Genomic DNA, 17,056 nt, shown 5'->3' with positions numbered 1-17,056 from the left:
GAAGTGTGTTCTTGTTTTAAGATCCCCTTGTCTCCTGTGCTCTTTCAGTAACACATTTTCACTTACATTATTTTCAGATTGTTTTTAGGCAGTGTTTTGCTTAAATGCACAGCATAAGGAGAACAGAAATACATGGGAAGGGTCTGAGAGATGAAAGGATAAATGCTGCCTGGCAGTTGTTTAGACTGTGCAGAAATGCCTGAGAGTAAAACCAAACACACTTTTCTCATCCTGGGTGAATTTTTCACAAGGCTTTGTACCACCACTTCAAAGTCAGTGCCTGCTCAGTGTATTTTGTCTCCTTAATTTCCTGGGCATTTCATAACAGGCAAAATTTTGGGGTTTTTTTTGGTGTATTTTTATCTTTTCAAGTTTTTATCACGTGTTTTACGTAAAATAACTTTTGATCCTTGAATATCTTTGTTTTAAATATGGAAATGTTAATTTCCTGATTATTTCTCCTAACTCGTTGCATTGCAAGAAAATTGTTAAAACTGCAAAAAGAGGAGTAAAAGGAGGGTAATATAAATTATCTCTTCCCAACAATCATGAGTTAATAGATTACAAGTACGAAAATTGCTTAAGGGGGGGGAAATAACTTAAACTTTTGACGTGATATTTTTGATCTGGGTGATCACATTAAGATTATATTGTTGCCCTAATTAAAAATTAATTGAATAACGTGAATAAGTAGCTTATAGCTTGTGGATTTATGTGACTGTCTCCCTCACTACTGTGTCACACAGCTGAAGCAGTGATAAGCAGAGGCCTCCAGAAAAATTCTTTCCTTCCCTTTCCCATAGCAACAGGCAGGAAGGGACTTTGGGTAAAGTTCTCAAGATTCCTTTGCATGCTGTCATGGTAAGGTCTAAAATAACCTGTTGCCAACACCGCCATGAATATTTGACTGAGGTGCTCAAGGCTGGGATTTGTGCTCTGTAGGAGCATTAAATGCTTTTGGATACCTGCTCAGCTCCCTGTCAGCTCACAGTTGAACAGTGGCTGCTCACAACTGTCTGGCCACACTGTCTGCTTTTCCCTGCAGAAAATTGTCTTCCAAGGTTTCCACTGAAAAAAACGTTGTTTATACTTTCTAGATGCTTTCTTTGTAGAAACCTGGAAATAAAACAATTGGGGTTTTTTAGAAGTGTAGTATAAAAGGGTTTTTTTGCTTGTCAGGGCTCTCTCACTACAGGCCTGCCCATTACATTGCTTCAAGCTGTCTTTTTCCCTCTCTGAGGAAGGATGTCCCTGAAGTTATAGCACAGGTTATTTTTTTAACCTGTATTTCCAAAAGGTCCATTTGGGACATGGGTCACAGTGCAAGGAAGTGGGAGAATCAAGAGGGAGGGCTGGCATTAATTTCTACAGGACATGAGAGTTCTAATTGCTAGAACTTGATGCCTTTATTTTGTTGGAGGTCTATAGTAACAGTCTAATGACAGGAATGTGTAAGGTCAGAGGAACTTGGGTGTTTGGAGATGCTAAAAGGGTATTTCCCCATGGTGTTCACACCTTAGGGCTCCGTTACTCCAGCAGGAAAAGGCAACCAGCAGTGAGTTAGAACTCTTGACCTACAGGGTCAGCTCCCAGAGGAGGGGGACTAGAAAAGAGTTTTGTTCATCATGAACTAGATAAAAGAGCACAGACCTGTGTAACTGAGCTTTTACCTTGTGAGTGTGTTGCCAGCCCGGGATAACACCTGGAAACTTTCAGCCATATCTGGTTTTCTTGAATGAAAAGCAAAGTCTTACCTTGCTACCTGCAAAACAACTGCTTCCCTTGCAGTCCACATATTGTAACTTTGTCTGGTCGTGAACTCCCACTGGAAATTTTCCTGAAATCTCATCACAAAAGATGAAACATGGTTCTGAGTCAGTGCAGTGTTGTGTTGAAGCTGTATGATTACAAAAGATTTTTTTTAAGGAATTTTTAAGGCCAAAATGAGTTTCTAAAAGCAGTGGTTTGTAAAATGCAGGAGTTAATCCAGTTAATGTCCAGTTAATACCAGTAAATCCAGCAATTTAAAGATCTGTTTAATGTTGTGGTAGTTAAATTATTCCAGTTTCACTGTCTTCTCCTTTGTCTTCTCAACACTGGTTTAATTCTCTGTCCTGGGGGTTACCAGGCATGTCGAGTTTAATTGATCTTGTTTTCCAATGGTGGTATTTAAGAACCAGCCATTTCAAGGATTGCTCTGTTTCAAAGATTACAGCAGTGAACCAGTTTTAGCTTAGTGGTTTGCATATATGAATTGTTGTCCTCTTTGAAATGGATTGTACCGCGAGAAGGAAATGGCTGAAACAAAAATAGACCATCTCTTTGTTTTCACAAATGGTTTTAATTATCCTGTGCAGCTCTCTGCAGTGGCTGCTCTTGCCAGGTTTTTTGGAATCAAGGCATATGATGTTCGTGTACACTTTTGTCTTTTTTTCCCCTCTTAAAAGTTAGTAGAAGTTAACATCCTCATAGTTAGAGAGGAAATTCAGTGGAAAGGCAGCTAAGTTGGTGGCAATGCCTGTTTGGTCCCTTTTGTCCTGCCTGCCACAGTTTTAGCCAAAGAACAGCCTCTGGTTGGGAATTACTGATGTACCACTGAAAGAGGGAAAAACTGTCAAATTACATGGGTTTTTTCTTTGAATTTTGTGTGTTGCAGTTCTGTTTCTTTACATGTCTTTTCCCCAGTTCTTTTTTTCAGTGTCAAATGCTACCTGTGTGTACCAAAAAGTCAGATGAACTCTTTCTGCTGAGGTGCAGGTTTTACAAGGAGGCTTCTCGCTACAGAGAAATGCTAATGACTGAATTCTCTATAATTTTGATATAAGTCTTCAGTTTGAGAGGCCTGAAGACAGTTTAATTTGGATTGCAGGCAGTGTTGGAAGCATTTTGCTCTCCTCTGAAGTTGATGGACCAGTTTTTCTAACCAAGGAACGCTGGTGATCCCAGGTATCGAGGGAAGAGTTACAGTGTGAATATCACTGAGTGTCTGGCCACAACATTTCCAGCCTTACTCTGCCTTTCCTTGGGCAATGTCTTTGTTTTGACAGGCAGGTTAAATGTTTTTCAGCACTGCCGTCTTAGAAACTTTGGATTCTAAGTGTTCAGTTTGGATTCTAATGTTCAGTTCTCTTTTTGAAGTGGTAAATATTTAGGAAAAACAAGGAATCAGCACTCAGGATTACTGTTGCATAAATAATTGTTTCTAAAAAAGGTGTCTGAGGCTGTTAGTGTTTAGTTCCTTAGTCTTTGCTGCTGTAATTTAAAATCTGTTGGTGACACAGCCCTTTTTTGATGCCTTTGTAGGATATCCATGTGCTGTCACACTTTACCATTCACGTAGCGTTGAGGTCGCAGGGAACTGGTAAAACAAAACCCAGTGTGAGACTTTACAGGAAGGGACTGTGGTACTGACTCTTCAGATCTCACATAGATTGTACTCTCACTCTCATTCTCCCACACATTTCATTTACTCCTCTCTCACAGCCGTGTGCTCTCAGACACCAGGACATTTCCATGTGTTTGGCTGGGATAGCCAGTGTCACTTGTGTGCTCCATGGAGGATGGAACTCATGGGATCTGTCGCTGTTTATCTTGCTCTGGCTTCCTGTTGGTGACAACAAACTACTTCATAGACAGATATTTTATATCCTTTGGGAGTCAAGAGCTGTTTTTTGCTAGTCCTTTGCTCTAGAATCTGGCTTAGTTCAGCCCCCATAAATCTTCAGTGAAGGCTAATGGTGGTTGTTTTTTCCTTATTTGGAATATCCGTATCTCTAAAGCTACAGTATGTTTTCCTGTTGGGCTGACAGGAAAAGGAATGACATATGTGATGTGACATAACCCTGCTGGCAATTTGCTCTTTGAAGCACAGGCTGTTTTGCTGGCCAGGCATCTGCTGAAGTCTTATCAGAGCGAAAGCATCCTGGCCTTGACACAAACACTCCTCAGTTTTATTCCTGCAAGGAGTGTCTTTTGTTATCAATCAAAGCCCTTTTAGCCTTTGTTTTGCTGATTTTAGACACGCATTTCCATTTCTTCTTTGTTCATCTCAATGGAACATCTCCATTACATTCTCTACAAGGTGTGTTTGCTCATAGAAAAAGATTCAATAAATTCAGTTCTAGAGAACAGATTCAGATAATCTCACTTGTAGAATTAGACCTGTTGATTTAGAAGGGCTGTGACTTCTGACTGATACATCACTGTGCTTTGAAAGGGTGCAGAAATGATCCTCTGTAAAGAGATGTAAAAAAAAAAGTGATTCCTGTGTTGAGCCAGAAGTACAGTGGATTGTATATGCTGTATACATGGATCAGATACGGAAAAAAATCAAAGGACACAATTTGAAGACACATAATGGATGAAGTTTCTGCTGCAGTGCCAAGAATTTCTCATTAGCAAGTCCAGTGTAGAAACGGGACAAGAGTTGGGCACCTCCTTTCCTTTGTTTTGTGGTTTATATATCTTGCTTTTCCCTCCTTGCAGCCTCTGAAGGTCATGTCACTTGGTTTGCTTCCCAAACTGATTAAATTGTATTTCCCACAAATACATTTTTAGCCAGTGAACTGGCTCCAGTGTTATCTCTGGGTCGGGATCTCCCTGGCTGTTCCCAGTGCAGCTGTACCTGGGTAACCTGAGTGTGGGGCTGCAGGGAGCTGTGCTTGGGCTGCCTCTGCCAGGGGAGACAGGACCACACAGCTCAGAACTCCAAGCCAGGGTCCTATTTGTTCAGAAATGGGCATTTTCAATGTCAGCAGTTGTGATACAGCACAGGCTGCTTGGATTTTCCAGCCCCCCCAGTAAATGGGGGTAGTGCTGCTCTCACAGCAACACCAAAGGAGCCAGGCTGCACTTTGTGTTAAACCCTCTCTGTTCCATCCCTTATATAAATATCCCTTGATGCAAACCTCAGGATTGCTTCCCTTTCCAACCTGTACTCAACACTCATAATCTGTGTCTATTCTTTTCTCCCTGGTTGATTACTCAGCAGTCTCTGCCTTTCTGTCTGTCTTTTGATTTGTTTGGGCAAACCTGACCATGGCCTAAAAACTTATTTTAAGGGGGAAAAAAGTGTAAACCACTAAAACCAGCTTTGTCAAACCACATTTTACTTTAAAGATGAAAGTTGAACAGTTAAAGTAACTGCAAATTTGCTAAGCAAGTAAGTTGCCAAACTTGCTGTCTCTGCCTGGGCTCTGTGTATTTACAGCTAACATTAAAGAGAAAAACCCTTTTCCACAATATGCATGTCTTCAGCTAAAAAGAGGCTTCAGTGTTTTGGGGGAAGGAGAGAAAGCATTTCTCTAATTTCTCACACATAAAGTCCACGTATTTATCACATACCCATTAGTGTTACATCTTACATGCAGTTTTGTAAACAAAACTTTGTGTGTTTTATGCTCTTTCCAGAAGTCTCTATTCCTATTACATAGTGAGGTTTTCAAAACCATTGATAAAATTACCAGGTGTGTGAAAGAAATCTTTTCATTATGCAATTTTTTGTCTCTATTATTGAAGCACTTTGAATTAGAACACCTGTAAAGAGCAGTTGAGCCTGTTCTTAAAAGTAATTACTAAACATAAGGCTCACAGCAGCCAACAATGTGCAATTATTTCAGTATTTTTTGAATTATAAAGAGCATGTGCCAACATATTTTCAAAGCTGAGGGTGTAATACACAGTCACAGGGTTTCATTCTCACCTACGTGTCTTCGATTCTTTTAAATAAATATAAAACAAAATTCCTGTGACACTAAGTCAGTTCTTTACCAGATGAATTCCATCACTGAATAAAGTCAGATAAATTGGTGTGACACTGAAGATCTCTCGAGCCTTTGATAGCATTTTTCTTCTGTTTATACTGCCTGATTTTTGGGGGTAAGAAGCTCCTTCCAAGCTTCTGGGATTAAAATGCCCCAGCAGCTGGAGCAGGTTGGCCCAGCAGCATCACCACTGCTGGGAATGCTCCAGGGGGGGTTCAGACAATGCCAAGAGGATGCTTGGTCTGAGTTTCCTACTGTGAGGCAGATTTATTTAAAGCAACTTTGTTCCAACCTGCCTGAGTACCAGCAATGGCAGAGGCAATTATGAAGCTGAGCATAATTTCTCTAACAATTTACATGTTAGAGTAGGATGTTATAAAGCTAAACCTCCTGGGGAGTAGGTATGGAGCCACTGAAGAGGTTCGGGCAACCATCTGAGTGGTTTATTTTTAACGACAAGATATTCTTTCTGAACTGTGTCTCCTTATATGCCAAAGAATTTGTCTGGTTCATTTCTGAGAAAATTGTACTTGTGTGATCGTGCTCTGAATATCCATTGCACTGCCCTGCTCTGTCACAGCTGTCAAACCTTTCAGCTTTCATGTTCCTAAATTTCAGATTCTGGTGGGTTTCTTGGAAGTGGGTAGCAGCATCTGGGAGAAAAATGACAGTAGGAGTTCACTATAATTTAAAACAAAACCAGAACAACAAAAAAACCCCAAAGCAAACCCAAACCACACCAAATCCCTAAATATCCACGAAGATGTGTGTAATTTTCTACTGCAGAAAAAAACTTAAATGTGCATTCTCAGTTGTTTGAAATTATAGTTTCAACCTGTGAAAGTACTTGTTGCATTACACTGAATTTATAAAGACATTTGCTTTTCACAGAATCCTAAATATTGTTTGTATTGTAATAAAACTAAATGGAAATACTTTAATAATGATTGAGGACTATATGTTTTCTTATTTTGTGCTTAAGTTTACAAGTAGCCCTAGGCTGGTTTTGGGTTGAAATCATCTGCAGTGTTACCATTAAAAATAATCTGTTAATACAGTAGTTTCTTGCACACAAATTAAATCTGTTTGGTGTATTCGTTATATAAACAAAGAGAAGTAAAATGCTAAACTTTAATTAAATACAGAAATCAGCTGGATGTGTGTGACTGGTGGGGTTATTGCCTTTTGCACTCTTTGTGCTTCTTTCGAAGTCTAGTTCATTAATCCCATGGATTCTTATTTGGCTAATGAATCTATTGTAGCTTTGTTTCCTGAGAAAATGAGGTGTATGTAATTCCACCTGCCAGTCCTGCTCTCTTCTTCCACTTTTCCTGTGTGTCTCACTGCAGACTTCCTTAATTACTGATCCATCCCAGCTAGAAGTTGATGGAGGTGAGTTGTGAAAACTCTGGGTAGAGTATGTCCAGGCATGGTAGGGAAGGGACTGGAATTAGTGCCCAGCTGAGAGAAAAACTGCAGTGGGCGTTCAGTGATTATTCCTGGCTGGAAGCCTGGCATGGAACCAGCTATTCCACTTGTGGAGCCTTTTTCAACTGGCACTTGAGGGGAGCAGAAGAGGCATTGGAGTCAAGGTATTGGAAAACATGGAAAGAGAAACAGGGCTGTTGAAGTGCAGGGCACTTTGTAAATTGCTGCTTCTTCCTCTGGAGCTCTCCTTTTTCCTGGCTGATTAATGGATCTTGCTTTAACTGGATTTTTAGCAAGCGTGCCAAAAAACTAAGGCTCTTCAGTTTTATTGTTCAAAAATAATTAGAAACTTTCTGGCAGCTGAGAGAACTTAAACAATGTATAATGTAGTTTCATGGGTTTAGAAATATTGGGAGGCAGTAGATTCCTGGGATTTTCCTTAAGCCAGTCGTTGGTGAAGGCTGTGTCTCCTGACACTCACTTGTACATCCACACGTGTTAACTTAGGAGGTGGCTGCAGGACACTCATTTCAGAAGGGATTAAGCTGCTGGATTTTTTTGCAATTTCTCAATGAAAATGCTCTAGTGTTCCTAGAATCATTTTAATAAGTGTATTTGCAGGTTAGAAATGAAAGTTACCCTTCCCATGTGCTTCTGAATGACTGTTGTGAGGTGTAAATGCTTATTGTATGAGTTCAGTGATCACAGGTGTGTTCTGTGCAGTGTTATTGCTCCAGGTGGGAAATAGCAGCTCTTCTGAAAATCTGAACTCCTCCAGACTATTTCAGTGTTGGTCTAGATGTGATCTGATTGTTCTCCTGAAATGTAAAGGATACCCAGGGTGTTTGGTAGAACCAGTCACAGGATCAGAGTTAAGAATTGTCTTCTAAATGTTTTAAATTTAGGGTACTTTTTAAATACTTCTATTAAAAGCCTTTTCACTCTAGCACAATTTAGATTTGTGTGATTCACATCTGAAATTTAGTAATTGAACTATTAACACCAAATACTACTGAAGTGAATGGTTAGCACTGGTTTTGGTGGTGTCACATTCTGCAGTGGGGAACACTGGCATCAGCACGTTGTAGGATGCAAGAGCTTCCCTTTTCACCACTTCCAAATACCCATGGAATTACCAATTTCACAGCAACTGTCACAGTATACAGACTTTTCCTTGAAATTGCAGCCTGTAAAAAGAAAGTTGCCATATTCAGATCTGGTCTCCTGGTACACATTCTTGTTTGCTTGGCCCAGAGAGGCTGGGCGTGCCCGAGGTGGTGGTGGTGTTATCAGCTGGTCAGGTCACACACACAGCCTTCTGAGTCGAGGCAGAGAGAGCAGCAGCTGAAGCCAACACGGTCCTGGGGGTCATGCTGTGTTGGGGTCATGCTGTGTGCAGAGAATGCCCTGGGAGCCAGCACGTGCTGCACAGAGGGGCAGGGATGCTTTGCAGTGGGTTATGAACAGTGTGGAAATGTCCCAAAGGAGGGAGCACGGCAGGACAGGCAGGGATGGAGTTGTATCCAGCAGGCAAGTTGGAGTCTTCAATAATCCATTTGTTATCCATTGGTTTATGTGCTGTAGAGTCTTATATCTAGTTCAGCTGGGAGGGGATGTTGAGCTGAAAATGTGTTGTAAAAATGGAGACAGGAATATCTGGATATTCCAAAGGGATGCCTGTTCTTAATATAACAGCACACCACTTCATTTCTGTTGGGTGATATGGAAGCTCTGTAATGTATATTGTCCACTTCCTCCCCTGCCCCCAGAACCAAATACTGAGTTGAGTTCAAAGGGTAGGAGGGACATGTGCTGCCTCCTGGGTGGGAGGATCAGGCCAGCCCAGGTGGGAGGGTCGGGGTGTGTTAGCTGTAGGAACTGAAGGTTGTCTTGCCCTCTTTCTAAAGTGATGTATTTCCTTCTCTAGTTGACTGCTTTGTAGAGTTACAGCCCATCTGTAGACTTGATCTGACCAGGGGAAAACAAAAAACATACAAAAGCAGGTAGCTCTAAATTTGAAATTCACTTTTTAATTTAATAATTTATTTTCAGTCTTTTTGCTGTACTTGTGGATTGTGGGTTGGTTTGTTTGTTTTTTGTTTTTTGTTTTTTTTTAAAAACCAAGTAATACTTGTCATGGGAAGATAAACTTGCCCAGGAGTTACGACATCAAAACAGGCAGGTGTTCCAGACATGAGAGGTACAGCAAACTTAGCAATTAGAACATCATTGACTCAGTTAATTGGCAAATTGAAGTGACAAAATCAAAAGACCTCTTTTGCCTTGGACCTGAGCAGTTACAGGTTGTGTAATAGAGACTGAGCCTTTTGCAAAGCATATTCTGCACTTTGGGGGAGTGGAAAGGAGCTGGACAGACAAGTGTGGAGGTTTTGCTTGCAGAATAATGTATCTACAGGTGAAAAAACAGATTAACCTTTGATTTTCTGAGGATTGAAATGTTTATCTTCTCTCTCCATCTAGATTCAAGATCCAGCCCATATTATGGCTGGCAGTGGGTCCAGATCAGGACCAGCCAGTGGGTTGTCCATGAAATCACAGCTCCAGATCACTGGTAAGCCTTTTGAAATTACATATCTTTCTGGTTAGAAATGTGGAAGTGTTTTTCCCACAATTAACCAGAGGTTATGATGATGTATTTTGGGAAGTTTTGAGTCGTACAAAGCCCAAGAGAAGTCACACAATGCAATTGATGGTGTTATGCCGTCATTACTTGGTAGAAATAGAGCTCTTTTATTTAGGATTTTATCTTAAATGCATTTTGAAATGATACATTTTTGTGTAAAAGAGAAAAAGGAAGGAATAATTCTTTTTGAATGCTGTTTAGTAAATGATTCAGAGCACTCCTCTTGGAAATGGAATAATGCATTATGATACTGCTTACACTTACTGAAACCTGGCAGAATATCAAATCTGACACTTTCTCCTGACACTCTTCTCACATCTCTAGCTAAGTGAACCTGCACTGCTGTTCATTAAATTTGACTTACTGCTTCTCCCTTGTTACATGTTTTTATGGCCACCATTGCCAAGGAGCTTTAAGAAAGGTGTTGGTGAGAGTATCACTGTAATTGAGCCCCTGTGGATTGTTTGGGAATGGATTTACATGACATGCTTTGTTTTTTGTAGTGCCTCACCAACAGAGCAGCTGTTGAAATGGAATTACCAAGGTTGCTCACTTCTGCTCTCTGGCAGATTTAGCTGAAGCATTAAAGCTGAATGGGAGATCTGGGGGGATGTGCAGGTCTGTGTTGAGAAGCATCAAGAGTAAACTTGGCACCCTCAGCATGGAAGACCTGTGGAAATCAGAGAAATCCTGTCCCTGCAGGTTGATGTTGGAGAGAAATTGCAGGAGGTTTGGAAGGAGGTCCATCCTCCACACAGGGGTGGAGAGCAGAGCCAAGGATTGAAGTGGTGGTTGATGCCTCAGGCTTTCTCCAGTACAGGCCTGGGACTCACATAAAGACAGGGAAGTGGAATGAATGCCTCAGTGTTTGGAATTGAGACTACTGAGATATTTGAGCAGTTCTGAATTTCTGTAGAAGTTCAGCCGCAGTCTGCAACCAACTATTGCCTGTGCAAGCAGGTGTTCCCTGCCCTCTGCCCTGCCCTCAGCTCCCCCTCCTGCTGCCCTCCTTGGTTTTGAATGAACTTTCAGAGTGTCTGGGGAAGAACAAACCTTCAAAGTAGGGACAAATCTGCTGATTTCTGCTGCCTCAAGGAAGGTCTTGAGATAATTAGTGGTGTTGAGGCAGAGGTGCTGGAAACAGGAGGGGAAGGGATGGGGAGCTGTTTGTGAAAAGGAAGGAGTTAATGTCTGTGAGGTGTCTGTAATACACAAAGAGTTTCCCTTGGGAGCAGCTCCGAGCAGTTTATACTAAGCTACTTCTGTAAATCTCTAAAGGAGCATAGACTATAAAGGGAATCTGGGCAGATTAGCCAGATGGGCCTGAATTAGTCATCCTTGTTAAGGAGGTAGTGAGTGACAAACACATAGGAGAGCCAGTTTTTCTTTGTTAGAACTGTGAATTCACTGGCTGATGGAAATGATAGTATCTTAAGTGCTCTTTTGTGAGTTTTAGTGTTGCCCAGGAATCCGAGAACACTCCTGGGAGTCAGATGTCAGGTGTAGACCTATGTCTTAAACAGAGGCAACATAACCACTGTGTTTGGAAAGACAGGAGCATTGCACTAGATGTTGAATGCTTAAAAGAACATTTGAGCCCCCAAACCCACCAAACAAGAAACCAAAACCACCCACCAACCCCCCACATTAAAGCTCTGGGGCTGCAAGGCCTGTCCAGGTTTGTTGTTCCTGTAACAGGAGGTAGTTACTGAAATATGCCTTCAGCTTTTCTGTAAGTTTGGTTTGATACAGAAAACTTCACACAAAACTGTTTTTCTTTATGATTTTTTTTTCATCAGAAGTGGTGGCAGCTTTCCACCTTCATAAGAGGCAGATCATGTTTTGAACTTTTTAGCAAGCAAGTGTAACAAACTCTAGGAATTCTCTTGGCTGGTGATAGACAGGAGAAGGTTGTAGAGGATATTTTCTGCTTGCAAGAACATTTTTATCCATCTAATGTGGTCTTTTCCTTTAGTGTTACTGTCAGGCATCAATGACCTGACACTTGAATACTGAAGCATACCATGGAAAAATATTGTTTGCAATTGAAATCTTGCTGAATAAATTATTGTTTTTTCTCTTTCTTAACAGTGATTTCAGCAAAACTAAAAGAAAAGAATAAATGGTTTGGACCTAGCCCTTATGTGGAAGTCTCAGTAGATGGACAGTCAAAGAAGACAGAAAAGTGCAACAATACAAACAGTCCAAAGTGGAAACAGCATCTTACAGTGTAGGTTTGGTTTCATTTTCCAATTTGTTTGAGCTAAATTAATGCACCTGACAGTGGACTTGAAGGTTGTATTTTTATTTTAAGCAAAGTGTGGAATGTTACATGCCATGGAGATATTTTGGAGCAAATATAATAGAGTCTGGAATGGATATTTACAGACTATTGCATTGTGCTCAGTGTTTATGAGGGAATAAATTCTGTATTAATGTATGTGGCATATCAAAGGAGCTCTAATTTTGTCAGTAGTAAGGGCAGTAAGGTAATTTAATATTTCATCTGACTTTCCCGTGCATATTTGTGTTGTCATCCTTAAGGTTACAGTTTTCAGAAATGCTGTGGCTGAAAAGTGTAGCTGTTCTTTGTGTACCATCTTGTGTGTACCAGGCCATAGCACAGGTAGTTGGCTCTGTCTTGTGCACCTCTGAACTCCAGCATAAATACAAAATTCCCAGTTAATTTGTGCTTCCAGAGTACAAAACTAACATCAGATTCAAGATGAACACGTCTGTTGAGGTTTGCTTGGCTCAGTATTTGTGTTCTGGATGATAGGAAGTGTGAAGCATGGGAAAAAAAGATACACAGGTTCTACAAAATTTAATTTGATCTTTAGAATGGGACATGGAACTCTGGGATAAAGGTCAGTCTTGTGCTTGCACGTTGGAGAGGGACTTTTCACAAGGGCAGGTAGTGACAGGGCAAGGGGGAACGGCCTTGAGCTGAAAGAGGGAAGGTTTAGAGTGGATATTGGGAAGGAATCCTTCCCTGGGAGGGTGGGGAGGCCCTGGCACAGGTTGCCCAGAGAAGCTGTGGCTGCCCCTGAATCCCTGGAAGTGTCCAAGGCCAGGTTGGACAGGGCTTGGAGCAACCTGGGCTAGTGGAAGGTGTCCCTGCCCATGGCAGGGGGTGGAACTGGATGGGCTTTAAGGTCCCTCCAACCCAAACCATTCTATGATTCTGTGACTTGCTTATGCTTAAATTCTAGATTATTCTTCTTGAAGCACTTGGACATTGCTGCCTGATTATTGAAAACACTTTTTCTACCTATTTATTGTAATTTAGATCACTCTGAAGTTTTAGTCACTACTATTGCATTGAAAACAAATGTATTAAGAAAAGCTTGTGCTTTTACAAGCACATCAGTGTAGATGAGCAGAACTTTCTTGTAGCTTTTAAAGCTTTTTTTCTTTCCTTTCTAATGGAAATGTTTGTGGCTTTGCTGTGCAAGTCCATACAGTAATACATGGGTCTGTTTTGCTCTCATTGAGCAGGAGCTGAGCAGAGACACCCCAGGCATATCAAGTTCATTGAAGATTACACTAATGCTGCTTGGAGCTTAGTGTGAAGGAAGTTGTTTTTAGGAAATTCTTTGACACAGCTGCTTACATTCAGATTCAGGATAAAAAGGAAAAGTGTAATGGCTTCTTCAAATGAGGATGGACCGTGGGTTCCTCTTCTGGGAGGCTGTTGGTTGGGTGGATCTTCTGAAGGGTTGGTCTGACTGGGGAAGTCTGGGCTTATCAACCATGTACAGGTGAAATTAATGAGAAAATAAACCTGTATCTGTAATATCTGTTTCTCACAATTAAAACAATTGAAAAATACATCAATGTTAGAATGTTCCTTATAGAAAAAGAGTATCAGTATTAAAAATTGCTTTGAAGTTGCTGTTATGGAATTTACTATGTATTACTAGGGAGTTGCTGGAAGGTTTTCTGTAGATATTTCCCCTAAAATAGTAGTAATATAAAATGTACTCAGTCTATGAACAGCCTTGCAACAGTCTTGATTTACGTGACATACACATGACTGCACATGAGAATGTGATAAATAGAAATGGTTTGATGTTACCTCCATTTTTGCTTTGTTTTCCAAATTACTTTAAATGACAGCTGAAGTAAATGGCTCAGTTCACCCACTTCCCCTCCAACAAATGCCCTTACAGTGCTCAACTTTTTCTTTTCAGAATTGTCACTCCTGTAAGTAAATTAAACTTTCGAGTCTGGAGCCATCAAACATTAAAATCTGATGTCCTTCTGGGAAGTGCTGCTCTGGATATTCATGAGACACTGAAATCCAACAGTATGAAACGTAAGTACCGGATTAACAATACCCTGTAATGCTGCAGAATTTGTGAGGAATTGTCTGTTAATGAGCAGCAATGCTGTGTGCAGCCCTGTAGATGGCCCTTAAGGATCCCTTTGGGTGCTATAAGTTGATTTCATGAGCTTCCTCCTACTTTTTCAGTCATTTTTTTTGGTTACACACAGTCTGGCGTGGTGTCACTGAAAACAGGATGTTTTGCACTTTGCTGGTGTGTGCAAGAGTGAGTGAAAGGCTAATTAAAGACAAGTCTTTCCTTTTCAATAGCTTGAAAATGAAACCTCTGATATGTTCCTGGTACTAGACAGGAAATGTGTAAAGGTATTTTTGTTCTAAATAATGCCATGGGGATATACTGTATTATTTCATACATCTTAGAACTTTGGGCAGTATGTGCATCCTGGGAAGCTTGAAGGAGAAATACAGGATTCTGCACACCCTGGCTGCTCTCCTGGCATCTCCTGTCCTGCTGGACCTGGGTGAAAATCCCCTTGGATGTCTGCATTTGGTGTCTGACACCAGGCACCGGCTGGAGTTCACTGGGGTTTGTTTTAAACCCTTTCAGCAGGAATGTTTATTTACAGTTCTGTTTCACTGAAACCCAGTTGTTTACCCTGAATATACCATTGATCTGGAGCTATGATGGAAAATCTTCACATTCTAAATGTGAATGTCGTTAGATAAAGGTGAAGCATTTAAGTCAGAAGATAGAATTGATATCTGTTCTGTATCAAGAATAAAGTGAGTTACACTTCCTAACTCTGTATTGAGGACAGGTGCATTAATTGCTGCAGAAATATGAGGCTCAATCTCTGCTTTAATGACAGTCCTTTCTCTAGGCAGCAACAAGCTTATGCTCCAGTTTGCCCCTTTTTGTGGAAATAATAACTTTCTACTGGCACATGAAGATGATCAGTTTTACCACACAAAAAACAATGGAGAGGCAGAGCTGTAGCTGTGGGGGTTGTTTTGGGTTATTTTCCCCCTTGACCACTGTGGCCTGTGGATAAAAAGCCCTTTTTCCTGCTGTAGTAAGATGAAGTGGCCTTGTTCTCTGCTGTGTTCCAGTTGAGCAGGTGGTGGTGACGTTGCATCTCGTTGGTGACAGAGAACCAGCAGAGGTGGTGGGGGATCTGTCGGTCTGTCTCGACGGGATGCAGGTGGATCCCGAGCTCCTCACCAACGGGGAAGCCTCAACCTCAAGAAGTAAGTACCTTTCAATTCAAACATGCCCCTACACATCTGCTGTCCAGAGCTTTTTGCTGGGAAGCTTTAACCCAGTGTTGTAATGATAATGACAGCAGCAGCTGCTGTAACTTCCTGTTTGTAGAGACCAGAAATCTCACACCTTTTTATTTGAGGGGGAGTCGTAGTTCACAGGGGAGAGCTTCAGCCTTACTGTAACAAAAACAAGATCAGCATCTCTGTTTTGTGGACTTTGCAAACTTTTATCTAGCAATCCCAAACTCTAATGAAAGTCCCTAGCTTCCCTGGGTTTTAATAACATCATAAATGGAAAAATATTAAGTAAATCGGTTTGATCTCGCCATCATAGTAATAAGTATTCTGCTCACTAGGAGACATGGGCTTATATTAATTTTTTCTTAAAACAACCCATTTAAATAGAGTTATTCATAGATTTTAGTTCCCTGTGGAGAGCTACAGAGAGGGATCCACTTCCTGTTTAGTTGGTGTCTTCACTTTAACTGAAAAACTTGAATACATGTGAAATGTCTAATACACAAAAATAAAAAGGTGAAGAATTTTAATTCCACTGGTGCAGGACAGGGAGTGGAGCATTTCTGAGATAATTGTACATTGTGAGGTAGAACTAGACAAGAGGTTGTTTCTCCAGAAGGCAGCATGGGAGACTGACTGCTGTAGCAACCAGCTGGGCACTTAATTGGCAAGTTTTAGGCTTTTGGGTGGTAGGGTTGGTTTGTTTTTTTTTTCAAGTACTAGAGGAAGTTACTGTGAGATTTCATCTAAGTATCATAAGAAACTTGAATTAACACACTAGCTTTGTAATCATTATTTCTTAAAGCTTTTAGTCCATTTTCTTTGCATCTTTTTAAAGGGATCAACCACATGATCTGATTGTGTGGGATTTTTCTGTAAATAAAAGCCGAGTGCTGGGGATGTGTGGGGCTGGTAGAGCAGGGCTGAGATGCAGTGACAGAAATACCCAGTGGAAGTAACAAATTGGCCTCTTATGCAAGACTTGATTTTCATCTGTGCTTTCTTCCATTACACAAAGTTTGCCTACTGGGAAAAAGGTGGGAAAAGTCCTGCAGGTAGTGGAATTGAGTCCTCTGTGCAGGTGTGGGCTCAAGAGACCAAGGCAGAAGCTCAGCAGAAGGTTCCCAGATGATCAGGGGACTGGAGCCCACAAGGAGAAGGGTCCATGTTGGAGCAATGTAACACATTGTACAGGCTGAAGGGACGTCAGGCAAATACCTTGTTTATGGAGTTGCTTTATGGAGTGACTTAAGATTTCTCTTTCTGGGATTAAATCCCTTCCATGCACAGGCCACTAACAGCACGTTATCCTAAGCCTTTCCATGCCTACATCCTTGTCTTTGGCCTAGATCTGCCTGTAGTTCCCATCAGAGCTGAGAACTGATTTCTTTGTTAATGACGTGTTTAATTCTATGGAAATAAACTATTGGTGCCATCTACATGAATGAGCAGTTCTGTGCTGCATATTCAAGGTTTGCAAATGCTGGCACAAAAGGCAAATATTTCCAAGCTGGCTGAATAAGTAGTTGCAAAGCATTTGCAAATCTGGGCTGAACTGCTGTAATTCTTTTGGAGTGCAGCCATATTTTGTACCTGCCTCAATGCCTTTATGTTAAATAATTTACTGAGAAGGGGAAGGGTTTGGGCTAGAGA

The 17,056-nt window shown here is 41.0% G+C and overlaps 1 protein-coding gene across 4 annotated transcripts in view; it reads left to right on the top strand.

The window, feature by feature from the left end:
* Positions 1 to 17,056, top strand: part of ITCH (itchy E3 ubiquitin protein ligase) — a 54,810-nt gene that overhangs the window by 13,020 nt on the left and 24,734 nt on the right. For 3 of the 4 annotated variants that reach the window (XM_027719116.2, XM_027719114.2, XM_039387150.1), the window contains exons 2-5: positions 9,672 to 9,762; positions 11,926 to 12,064; positions 14,028 to 14,152; positions 15,233 to 15,370. In XM_027719116.2, coding sequence (XP_027574917.1) covers positions 9,693 to 9,762; positions 11,926 to 12,064; positions 14,028 to 14,152; positions 15,233 to 15,370 — 472 coding nt within the window. In that variant the 5' untranslated portion in view covers positions 9,672 to 9,692. Of the gene's footprint in view, positions 1 to 9,149; positions 9,194 to 9,671; positions 9,763 to 11,925; positions 12,065 to 14,027; positions 14,153 to 15,232; positions 15,371 to 17,056 lie in introns of those variants that run through there. The other variant, XM_039387151.1, reaches the window with a different exon arrangement.

The sequence above is a fragment of the Pipra filicauda genome, unplaced genomic scaffold (genome assembly GCF_003945595.2).
Source record: "Pipra filicauda isolate LSUMZ 115617 unplaced genomic scaffold, ASM394559v2 scaffold534_size341627_pilon, whole genome shotgun sequence".
NCBI lineage: Eukaryota > Metazoa > Chordata > Aves > Passeriformes > Pipridae > Pipra > Pipra filicauda.
This window is presented reverse-complemented; position numbering and strand designations above follow the sequence as displayed.